Raw genomic sequence first — 12,686 nt, 5'->3', positions numbered from 1 at the left:
TGGTAAAGTGAATGCCTTCCCTTCCTAGATGAATCAATACATCAGTTTTCCATAGTATGAACTCGGCTAGAGGAGTTGGATTAGATTTCACACCCTCTCTGTTACCCAATTTTGAACCAGTTAGGTCTGAAGTCCTGCTAAACTGATAGAATAGTTGCCTCTGAAAGCCTCCCTCAGGTCTTTTGAAATAAGGTTAGACACTAAGAGAAATATAACATTAGGACACCCAAACTTTACATGCTTAAATAAGGCAGACAATCCCAACTGAAGTAGCACCATTGTCCATTCATTTCCTAAAAATATTCCTTGTCCCATCAAATGGAAGCGGGGGAAAGGAAAGTTAAGAGCATTATGATTGCAACTGTAAGAAAGGACAGATATTTAACCTCAATTTTCCTTTAAATCCTAAGCAGCCTATTTGCAGTCTCAATGGCTTAGAATATAAAGAACTTTCAGGTTTATCAGTATCTTTTCAATTCTGAAGCTTGTCTCTCACATGTACCCCAGTAACAATAACTAGCACCTTTTCCACAGCTGAACAATATCAAAAGTACTTCCCTCCTTAATTAGATTAAATCTTAAATTTTTGGAGCAATTACAGGTCAATTTATCTAAACTTCATTCTTGGAGGTTTTCAAGACTCAACTGGACCCAGCCCTAGGCAACATGCTCTGAATTAAGTGTTGTCTCTGCTTTAAGCAGGAGGCAAGACTAAACAACCTCCCAACGTCCCTTCCTACTTGAATGATTCTGCGCTATTATGTATGATTCTAAAACACCTTTTGAGGGGGGAAAAAAAACAGAAGTGAAAACAGTTTTACCTGTGTCATGTAACTAGCTAACTTTTTTGGATAAAGAAGATGCCATAATTCCAGTAAAGGTTGCAGTAAAGCATTTGATAACTGACCTACAGAATTCTATTTAATTTCTTTGGATGCATCAAGAGATGTACTTCTAACAGAAACAGCAAAGTACTGCCCCACTATAGAAGGCACTGGCAATGAGAGTAAAAACCACAAGCCAAGAAGGGAGACGACTGCACCCTGAGATGAGAGCTGACTGAGTGAAAAATTGTTTGGAAATCTTACTTCCAATCATCGGAGGAATGTAACCTGGAATATCCCTGCTATTAGAGTCACGGTGGCAACAGAACCAATGGCTTTAGGATGGAGTCAATCAGTTCATGAATTGGCCTATGTGATATGATTGCTTTAAGGACCAGAGATCCAGACCTTATGATCCAGGAAGTTTCTTCCAATCTTATTTCCTCTTAACAGTTGCTTTTACTGCTTGTCAAGAGAAAACAGCTGCACGATGCCAGACAGCAAACCCAAGCAAAGAAGTTACACAGAATGTTTACATTATCTTCATTTATATTAGAAGGAAACTTGACATACTTCTCTGTGCAGATGAAGAGAGTCCTTTAAGAAGTTAAATTCCATACTTCCATGACATAAAATTGCCCTGGAAACAGCTGCACAAATCAAAACTTTTGGGGAGAACGGGGTGAGATGAATTGAATAGAARGAAAGAGGAAGTGAGATATAGTGGAGGGCAGAGCACACTAAAACTAACTTAGACAGTAAACAGTTTCATTCTGTCCATAAAAATCACCCTCAAAATTCAAGTTTTTTGAAGGATTATTTTTAGTGCACACACAATACTTCAAAGAGTAGAATCTTAAAGTCTTGTGATAGGCGGTAAATGCTCTGATAACACACACACTAACAGACCAACAGACAGCATGGTTAGCTGCAGCAAGGGTACAAATCTGTGGTAGTGCTACCAGTAGTTAGTAAAAAGAGGCAGCTGTTAGAGGGCTCTTGTATTTTGCAATATTGCTTTCTGCAATAACTGAGATCTCGCAACCTGTCAGCGTCATTAAAAGCCAAGGGCCTGTCCTCAACAGTCAAAGGGGCACCTCAAGGAAAAACAATACTTTTTCAGCTGTTCTGCTGATAGGCCCCATCTGGGCAACACCTAATACAGAGGAGAAAGACCATGCAAAAAGCAGTCCATACTGGCCTAGCACTGAATAAATTCTAGCTTCTTTTCCTGCTCCAGCACTGCCCATTCCTACTGTGATTAGAGGGATCTCTAATCTAGAGGCTGCGTAGCATCTGAGAGGATGAACAAGAGATAGACAGGGCATTCTCGGAGACCATACAGCTCCAGGACTCCCAAACCCCCACAGCAGTGGAGTTGCCGGAGGGCTCTGTGCCGTGTGAAATGGTATATTGGTACATCGTAACACTGTAGAAGAAGGCTGGAAACTGGTCACTTCTCGTAGGAGGAGAAAGGCTCCTACTCCTCCTGAAGACTTGCAGTTGAGGAACAGGTTTAGTGCCCTCCAGGATGAGGAGGAGCTGGGCATGGCTTCAAGGGAAGCAACTGGGCCGACAGACCCTGTGCCTTGACAGACCCTGTGCCTTGTGGGAACACCTGGAAGAAGTGGTGAGTGATTGTTGTGGGTGACTCCCTGCTGCAGGGGACAGAGGCACCTATCTGCTGACCTGATCTCTTATTTAGAGAGGTTTGTTGCCTGCCAGAGGCTCAAATACGAGATGTCATACAAAGACTGCCAAGGCTTGCCCATGCTTCGGACTATTACCCTCTGCTGCTCTTCCATGTGGGCACTAATGACACCAAGGGCAAATTGGAAACCATCTGCCAAATGCAATATTAAGACTGAAGTAGGATTTGTCAATACAAGGCTGTAACCACTTCATCTGAACATTTAAAATTATAATGTATGGTCACCTTTGAAATGGTTATGGTTATGCACAGTTCTAACCAATCCTGAAGAATGGAGTTTTGCAGAATTTGGTAAGCTCTGCAAGCAGCAGAACCACAATTCTTCCAAAGTGGTTCAGGTTATTGGGTGTGAGGAGGATGGTAAGATGAATATTCAACATCCCTTCAGGAATAAATAGAAAATGGTCTTGTGGATCTGCTGCAATTCTTTCTGTCTTCTCCTTTTTCTCTTCTTAGAAGGTGCTATTTAAAACACTAAAACTTAACCTATTTAAAAATATTTGCAAACCTAAATCATGGTTGCATTACTCACAGGTCTTGTCATCATCTCAAGCTTGTGGTACTAGACACTCAACAGACTAGAACTCACAATATTTACCTGGTTTCTTAGCACCAACATTCACTAGAGACCTTACACATAAAGGAATACATTTAAAATCTATAACCCATAATACTAGTGTACAAGAAAATTATTCAAATCTTCAAAAAACATTTAAAAAATTACCTTTTTCTGCAGTTGAGGAAATGGTAACTGGAAGAGAAAAAAACAAACATGGTAAGTAAATTTGTACTGAATCAAAAGTTTGGTTAAAAGTGAGCTAAATGGAGATAGCTGACTTGTCCCAAAGCACGTTTCAGCTGTTAATAGAGCCGCTCTATCCCTCTGGGATAAAATGGGAATTAATGTTCCTTCTCCTAGTCACTGAGGCCTGGCGACTCAGAAGAAGAGTTGAAGAGATTCAGTTCCCTGCTCCAGCTAAACAAGCATATTCCTTTTCACAGACATTAATTAGATCATAATTTATACATGTTGCCTTTCGGATATGCACCTGCCATGTTTTGTGAGGCACTTAAACAAGTAGGCTAACAGGTATACACTTGGAAGGCAGAAAATGGAATAAAAAGTTCTTACGAAAGTCCCTGTGAAACTACATTACTTACATGTCTTCTACCACCACTTCTCTCTTCCTCTGTCACAAGCTATTTTTGACTTTTCTTCCCCTGACCTGAATTCTTGAGGCATAGTTAAAACCTCTCCACTTCCTCCTCTCCTACATCGTCAATCTCTTTTTATCCCAGTAGCAAATTCTGTTGTTCAAATCTACCTTGTATTCTGCCTGACTCGGGCATCCTTCTTCCCTCAGGCTTCTCCAAAACCTTCACAGTTCATTCACCAGGACATGCAAAATGCTGAAAAGAAAGCAGCTGCTCTTATTGGTCGCTCTGCTCTTACCGCTCTCCTCGCTCAGGCACCGAATTCCTGAAATTCAATAAGGAAGGGATCTTTTCCTGTCTCTTCATCTAATAAAGCAAATGTAAGCTTCTCATCATCAACACTAGCAAAAGGTCAGCAGAGCACTGCCTGCCTGCTGCAGCTCACCTCACTCCGCCCGTCTCCTCTCGCTGTCAGTTCTGACATTTCTGCAGTCTGCACGCCAGTTCAGAAGTGCTTTTTCCATGATGCGTGCTACAGACCTCGGTCACAGAGGTGGCATGTTTCTCGCTTAACTGTAGATATCTATAGCAAAGGGGTCTGCAACTATATTATGCAACCTAGCCTCTTTTTATAGTCAAGAGACATAATGAGGTGATACCCCAACGTACAGATTTTCCCTTTTTGCTCAGAAAGGTGATTTTTATCTCTTAAAATACTCACTCAGCACCCTCTATCTGCCCATGGAATCTCTAGGAGGTTAACGGAAAAGGTTTCAAGTCCTCCCATGTAAAGAAGGATGGAATTTATCACTTAGAATAGAACAAGGTTGTTTTCAAACTAAAGGAGGTTAATCTGAAAGAACAGCTTAATTTCACATTAGCTATGCATACGTGCACATCCTCCTCCTGGCGCTCTGTCTAGGGCACAATCCACACAGAAAAACAGTCCTGAGGCACACGACTACCTACCTGCAAAGCATGTATACATTAGAAATGTGTCACGAAATAGTCTCAGTATTACTGCACTGCAAACTACAGATATCACATTATTTTTAGAGCAAATACTATACATGTTTTTGTTTGAAATTTTATTGTGTTATTTCTCCATTTCTGTGTTAATATTAATTTTTTAAACAATTCCTTGTTAATATCAAATTTTTAAATAACTCAACATAACACAAGGGAAAGATTAAAAAAAAATCAAAAAAGGTGAAAATTAAAACAAATTTGCCACATAAAGTTTTTGTTCAGCTTCAAAAATTACCAGAATATTTTAGACTAAGCTCCTGCTCTATCATAAAGATCTTTGCACACAGTTAGACAAATAAGTATTTCCCTAGATAAGAAATATTAAAAAAGATCTTAATTATCCTCTAATGGCATAGCAGAACATCATTATCTATAAAACTAAAGGATTTTTTTAAAGTAATTCTGTTTAAAGGGTTTCATAATCTGTAGTCTCATTTCTGCTGTTAGTACAAAACATAAAATTCAGAGTCAAATTTGATGCTAGAAGATTGAAAATAATGAACAGTTTCTACATGCAGGAAAAGTTTAAGATTATATCACATATTACTTGTGAGACTTCATCAAAAATCCCTAAAGTAATTTCATAAACATTAATTAAAGCTTCACAGCACCAGGAAGATAATTTTCTCATGCCTACCTAGGTCCCTTAGGTCAGAATGCACAGCTATTAGACCGTGCAGAACAATCTTAGTTTGGCAAATTCCTGAGGTTTGAAGTAAAACCCAACAGTGAAACACTTCTGATTTTCATTCTCTTACCATCCTTACATGAAATAAAAATAAAAGATGGCCAGTTCCCTTCTGCCTCAGAAGTTTATGTAAATTTTCTGACTCTGCTTCTAGGAGTCACAGACAGTTCTGGGAGAAGGGGAGAAGGCACAGTCCTGACCTCAACCAACAGTCGCTATCCTAGCTAGCATGGGTTCCCTTTCACTGATATTATTCCCATTCACAGATGAATTAAACGAAGAGCAACGCTGAGGATCAGAGCCTAGTAATTGTCCACAGTCATTCGGCAAATGACAAGTCAACAGTTTCATGGGATCTTTACACTGTAAGACGAAGCCTTCCTTCAAATAAGCTAATATTGAATCTTTACAYAAAGCAGAACTTTAAGCATTTGCTAGACTGCAATGTAACAAGTAGCTTTGTACCATCAGGAAAACTATTCTAGCTTTTGAGTTTGGCTTCAGGAAAAAAACAACCAAACAAGCAGAACAAGACATTACCATTGCACCCACCCCTCCAGCCTGCAGTTTTAGTTACAAGTTCAGCTCTCAATTTTCTGCTTCCTCCTCTGCTGTTTCTAACTAGTTAGATATTGCTGTCAGCTTCCAGTGAAATGGACACCACTTCCACTTTAAACACTTCTAAACATTTTTTTTTTTTTTTTAGGGGGGGGAAAATGTGAGAAATCAAGTGGTGCTGCCTTTTTGCTTATTGATTTTTTGGAACAAAATAATCACAGCATGTGATTTATATATTAATACCAGGATGCAATAGCACTGCACATTAAATTAGATGAACCAGCACAAACTAGTGCCTTCAACACTGCAGGCAAGACAAGCCTGTCATATTTCAGAAATGTAAGCATTACAAATAAGCTTTTGGTTTGAGGATTCAAATATAACCTTTACCAGTCTAGTGCTCAGCTACAAAAAGGAAAATAAGAGCAAAAATACTAGGATTAGCTTCTTAATATTAGGTTTTTGGTTTCTAGAGAAGCCTTAAAAAGTTCTAGCAAGATATTGGATAAAATATGGCTAGGTAGTGACAACTGCAGTTTACTTCAGCCCGGCAAAGGGCCTAGAAGTATATAGTCATGCACACAGCAAGTTTCCACAACAGCCTCAAAACCTCAAAGGATTCAGCGTTTCAGTGCCACAGCACTGTGCAAGTCTGTGAATAACGTGACTGTATCTTATCTGTTTGATTGCAGCGCAGAGCTGTACCTTGGCCACCTCAGCTATCCGAGGCGGTCTGAGTAAGGAAGGAGCTCAGCAAAGCCCGTCTGTGAAGAGAGGGAAACTGGCCTAAACCAAAGTCCACACTGCTGCAGCTTGTCCGGGGACATACCGGCCTAAAGTGCTACGTCAGACAGTCCCATGCCACAAACCAGCTCACACATAGGATCTCTGACACTTTGAGGTCACCTGTGATATGCAGCGCTCAAAACTAAGCATATAGTTTCACTTCCTACAGCACAGGGTCTCCAAAGTTCACAACGTAGCATTTTATTAGGTTGGATTCAAATATACTTTTTAACCTGGTCAAGTTAGAGGACAAACAAAAACTCCAGTTTTGACTTTGACATACGAAAAAGTTGTCTAGTTTTAAGACACTTGGCATCATCCTTGGGAGTAAAGGCACCTTTTTCCTTCATGATCTCTGTTGTTCCTTATTCCTAGCAATTCTTCCTCAAATCATTCTCCGTTATCTTTCATCTTGCCTGTCACATGAATTGAAAGAGGTGGAAGCACACATTGTATCCCAGAAAATCCTGCAGTCACAGGGACATCATTGGATTGTCTAATAAATGAGCCTGGGGGAAAAATGTCATTTGTCAGAAGCAGCTAACAGTTTTGGGTGCTTTCTTCTTGCAATACAATCTGACAGAGGTGCAAACTTCTGAAAGCATCGAACATCTACCTTCTGAAAATTTGTTAAAGTTCCTTCAAGAAAGCCTCCAGAACATCTTGGAAGTCTGTGTATGTTTAGGGAGCTGGTTTGCTTACCATTTACAGGAGTATTTTCAGGATTAATATGAAGTGTTCAGGCACCTCCAAATCACTGCATGAAATGAAAAAAAAGAAAAGAAAGAAAAAAAAGAAATCTCTCCACTCTGAGGCAAGAGGTGAAATGATTGCCAAGACCTCACAAGAGGCTTGCTACAGGAAGACACGTTCCCCCTCAATCTCTAAGGAAAAGAGGGAAAAAAACAAACAAACAAAAAAAACAAATCCCAAAACACACATAGTGCAATTCCCTACTCCCCTAAAATGCATATTCTAGTCAAACCCATCCTTTTAGAGTTAGATACTTTCTTTCCAGAGCAAGAAATTCAGCTACAATTAACGTAAAAGCATACAAAAGGAAGTGATCTTGTTCCTTATGTGCAATGCTTATTTCCCCCTTCCCCCTTTTCCCTCCCACAGAGATTCCTGACAGAAGTCATATTTGGGTATTGCAGCCTCTCCAAGAATCTCAAAAGTAAACTTCATATTTTGGCTGACGTTCCTCATGGGGGGGAAGAGAGAGTGATAAATGTGCAAGTGCATTCCTTCACCAGAAGTACAGCATTAACTTCTCTCAGTTTCTAAGGAAAAGGGTTAAATTTTACACACACACACATATAAAAATCATTTTTTATAAAAATGTTATTTTTATATAAATTGATGTATATATGTATTTCCAGAAGTTATCTACAAAGGTAAGCATCACTTACATCAAAGTTTTACACTTGTTCAGAGAAGGGTATTGAATAGAAAGTATAACTTAGATTCATGATAATGTAACTCCCATTTGCTCATACAGACCTTAATCATCCACATAAACATGGTAGAAACATTACCTACTGCCACAATTGGGACAGATATTGAGTGCACTTATGAGACCAAACACTCATTTGACTTCGGTTACAGACCTAGGCAGTGCCACTGCACTAAGACCTTAGCACCTCGCCACCGGTCTCCGAAAGCCGTACTTCTGCAACCTTTCTAACTGAGTGATTTCTTGTTTCCTGACTGGCAGTCACCTACTAGCACTTTCTTCCCTACGCAGCAGGGAGTTGTTTTTAGACAAATGACTCAAAATGACAGAGTTGAAAGCATCATGTGGCCAAAAGCCAACACAATAAGATGCTGTCAGGCAATGCGTGCTAGCCTTTCCCTGCTGAAAGGCTACAGGGGCCCAGAATCCCATACATCTCTCGTCACCAGATGGAATGAGTGTCCTGGGCAGAAATTTGGGCCACACCAAGCTACAATTGTTTTACCTTAATATGTTGCTGGCTTGATAGCATTTTTACTCAAGATAACCAGCAACAGGACCCAGGTTTCTCCACAATGCGCTGCTAGGTCATTAATAAAGCAGAGGCATTTTTTTGAAATGTGAAGCAGGAGGAGTGGCTCCACGGGTCTTTGTGCCACACCAGCACAAGGAAACACAAGTTGCTGCACTGTGCACCCATCGCCCAGAAGGTCCCGCACAATGCTTACCTCAAAGGCATCATCTGTGATGGACAACTCTTACTGCAGGGGCATAAGAAGCTACCCAAATATCTACCCACCTTCCTACAGGAGACAGACGTAGCAAAAGTGAGCATTTGCCTTCTCCAGGCACTTCAGCTCAGTCCATCGTCTTAAATTTAAGCTGGAAGGCAAGTTTGAGTGCAGACAAACAGCAGTGAATTGCACTGATGAAGATATCAGTGAATGGCCTTTTGCTGTCCTGGGTTACAGAGTCAGTCACAAGATGGGAAAGAAAGTCTGCCAGGGGCCACTAATAACTTAAAGTAGTGTAATAATTTCCACAGGCACATGAGCTAGAGCCCGAACTCCTCATGAACACTGTGCACAGCAACATCACTTGAGCGAGTGACGTTGCAACTTCAAGTGATCACAAGACCATGCCTTCAAGGCATACGGGGTGGGAGCAGGATGGAGCAGGGAGCAGGGTGGGGAGCAGGAAAAATAGGGGGGGGGGGGGAAAGGAGGATGAAAACACAGCCAGACAAGAGATGCCTTGCTGCAAGTGGGGGGTTGGTTTGTTTGTTTTTTTTGCCAGCATAAACACCACCTAATTTTTATGATCATGACCATCATCTCCACTGCTAGAGGAGTCAAAGCAGCATATTCATTGGGACAGGTAAAGTGCATTAATTCTCCAGATAAGGCAGTTAAGGTTACAGTTGCACACTGCAGACTTTTTTTTTTTTTTTTTTTTTTAATTATTTGTTACCAAACATGGTTACAATTTGTTGTATGGTTAAAACAATATTAACAAAATTCTTTAACTAGAACAAGTAATTTAGAGTGGCCATGAGGCTTCTTGCCCAGAAAACATTCTCTTATCGCAATAACAAAGGAGGTTTTTATTTATGCTAGGTGTTTTCAGCCTCAATGCAGAGACCATGTGCATAAATACAAACAGGGCTACAGCAGGAATTAGCATAATCAATGCAAGATTCTCCTTGGGTACTGTGTTACATTTGGCAGTGAATTAAGCCATGACAACTGAAAAGATTTCTGCTCTCTATTCTGGGAACAGTAAATTCTGCTTTACCACTTTCACAGTTCAAGAACACAGCTACAAAGGCAGCTGGAATCCACCAAATCCTACAGATGACTCCTTACCTCTGCAAAATATTCTTAAAAGTAAAGCCCAAGGCCTCTCAATGGTTTCCTTCCTGAGTGTACCTATATATTTTAAAGGATCCCAAAACCAAGAGTTGTACTTGACTAGTTTGCAGAAAGAAGTGTTGCCAGGTTGAGAATCTTCACAATCCCACAACTGTGTCTGTGCTTGGAACCATAATGTATAAGGACATGTTATCAGCCCAAATAACTAAAGGCTTTTTCTGGAAGTAGACGTATGACATTACTATTCAGCTGCAAAAAACATACTAGCTTTGTTGTCCCTGAAAAGCACTATTCACTTTTAATTAACCATAACTGCACATACAAAAAGCCCAAGGAAACTTAACTTGTAACTTCTTTTTTCTTCAGCTATTTAATCACAAGTGCCAGGTGCTCATTCTGTTTGCATTTTGATGCATTTTAAATATTAGCATTACTTCTATATGATTTCCTCAGCTGTATAGTAAAATTACTAGGCTTTCTTCTTTCAGATCTTTCCCCAAAATTCTGCTCTTCTCATAGTAACAGCTTTATTGCCCTGTAGTTTAAAAGTAAGTGCTGCACGTAATTTGTTTCCAATATCGCCTTTAAAATATTATACAAAGCCAAAAGCAAACATGTTTTCTTCTTGAAAGACAAAGAGATCTATCAATCGCACAAGTCAGCGAGCTGTGAAGGAATCCCTCTGCCCCTTCTGGCACATGGGGGAATGGGGGGGGGGRAAATGTTAAAAAACAAAACAAAACAAAACAAACACCCTGCAGAAAAGCATGGAAAGCCAGGCATCTGAGTGGAGCTAGCTTATGTCCACACCACAAATTAATTACATTTGCATTTGAAGGAGGGGTATTTACACTCAGGCTGGCCAGATCAAGCTCATAGTAACACCACACTCAAGTATCTGTATTTGTGAATGGGCTTTTTGTGTCAGGAATAACTCCAGCTGGTTCTGTAGTTAAGATTGTATAAGAACACTTGCAAGAGATACAAGACACAAATAAGATAATCAGCTAGTGTTGACAGAACCCTAGTATCATGTGTTGTACCCGGTTGTCTTCTATATCCTTCACAAGATTAGGTATTCTAGAGGTTAATACTAGAAACCATCAATACATTTAAGTTAAAAAAACAAAAAGCAAACAAAAAATCCCCCCCACCCCCAAACAAAAAGCAAATCATCCTCATACCAAAAATTTTAAGGTAATTAGGGAATTAACATTGCTTCTTAAAACAGAAAACCTCTTCACTAATTCATGGTTATAACTGTCAGTCAATACTTGCCTTGAATACTAAGGTCATGAATGCCTTACGGCTCAGGATGCTGCTAATAAATCCATTTACTTTTAGTTTAGATAGATGAAAACAGAGAAACAATCTTGATTTAACTATTCCAGACAAGTCTGGAGGTGTTAGGAGAGGTGTGCAGCTGTATCAGCTAGGGGGAACAAAAACTCTAGACAGTCTGACCTTCAAAATGTGAACTATCCCCAACTGGCTGACAGTTATTAGACTGTAGATCTCTTCTTTTTTAATAAGATACCTATCTTTGCATTTGGCTACACAGACATCAGGGATTAAGTGTAAACACTGCATTTTCTAAATATTTTTAAAGGTTATGTTCAAAAGGATGAAATTAGTGTCTCAATGTAACAAATCATACACAGAGCAGATTTACCAACATTCAATTTGACGTGCTAAAAGTAAGTTCTCTTGCAAGTCTTCTGCATGTGAATTTTAGTGACAGAAAAAAGAATAAAGCTTGAAAGTTTTATACAGAACTTGTTGATAGGCTTTTCTTTCCATCTCTTCCAAAATCAGTTTTCTCCTGTACTTATGGACCCTTCTCGCAGCAAGTTTTTCCTCAAACATTAGGCTGGATTAAAAAAAAAAAAAAAAAAAAGCTTATAAATCTCATCACAAAGTATTAGGCACTCTTTTTTGGAGAGAAAGATTTTGCTGCTGCCAAGTTCATCTAATAATGGGAGAAACCAAACAAACTAGTCAGCAAACAGAGATCTTTTTTCAAGCTTTAGGTCACTGGAGTTCTCAAATGGAGCTTTAAGTTCAAATTTTTTTGTAATGCTGGTCAGGTTTGATCAGTCTTTGGCACCTGAGATTAAATACAGAACTGGCTATGGTGAGCAGAGTTAATTTTTTGCCAGCAATACATTAACAACATAGTAGACAATATAGTAATTTACATGAAGTCCCACCAAGAAATTAAAAAGTCTTTGAATAGGGCCATTTAAGGAATTTTTGTTTTGAAAAGCATGTCATTGCCTATTAGTTGTGGGAAAGTTTAATAGTTGGAAATTCATGCCTTTAAAATGCCAGACTTGCAAATATTAAAGGTGGAATAAATATAAGTTCAAAGACTTCATATGATTTGGAGAATCTGTCCATATATGGCTCATCAAGTTTGTTTCTAGCAAATGCTGCTGTCTTTTGATGATAGAGGCTTCATTACTTGTTCTTTTGGTGAAACAAAATGTCACGCATTAAACCTTTCTCCAGTCGAAATATCTTGGGACAAACCTTGGCTGCAGCTAAAGCTACTTCCTCTAGTTTCTTTCCAAAAAGGGAGAAATAAACAGTCAAGTCCCCAAGAACA

General features: G+C 39.5%; 1 protein-coding gene across 6 annotated transcripts in view; it reads right to left on the bottom strand.

Moving 5' to 3' along the window:
* Positions 1-9,372, bottom strand: part of ZDHHC20 (zinc finger DHHC-type containing 20) — a 39,313-nt gene extending 29,941 nt beyond the window's left edge. The window contains exons 1-3 of one of the 6 annotated variants that reach the window (XM_026073722.1): positions 7,454-9,372; positions 3,861-3,945; positions 3,260-3,286 (exon numbers count right to left, since the gene is read on the bottom strand). In XM_026073722.1, the coding sequence (XP_025929507.1) occupies positions 3,260-3,286; positions 3,861-3,885 (52 nt within the window). In that variant the 5' untranslated portion in view covers positions 3,886-3,945; positions 7,454-9,372. Of the gene's footprint in view, positions 1-3,259; positions 3,287-3,860; positions 4,108-4,135; positions 4,814-7,453 lie in introns of those variants that run through there. The other 5 variants (XM_026073724.1, XM_026073719.1, XM_026073721.1 and 2 more) reach the window with 5 other exon arrangements.
* Between the last annotated feature and the right edge of the window lie 3,314 nt (positions 9,373-12,686).

Source organism: Apteryx rowi, unplaced genomic scaffold (genome assembly GCF_003343035.1).
Source record: "Apteryx rowi isolate R43461 unplaced genomic scaffold, aptRow1 scaffold_376, whole genome shotgun sequence".
Lineage (NCBI taxonomy): Eukaryota > Metazoa > Chordata > Aves > Apterygiformes > Apterygidae > Apteryx > Apteryx rowi.
This window is presented reverse-complemented; position numbering and strand designations above follow the sequence as displayed.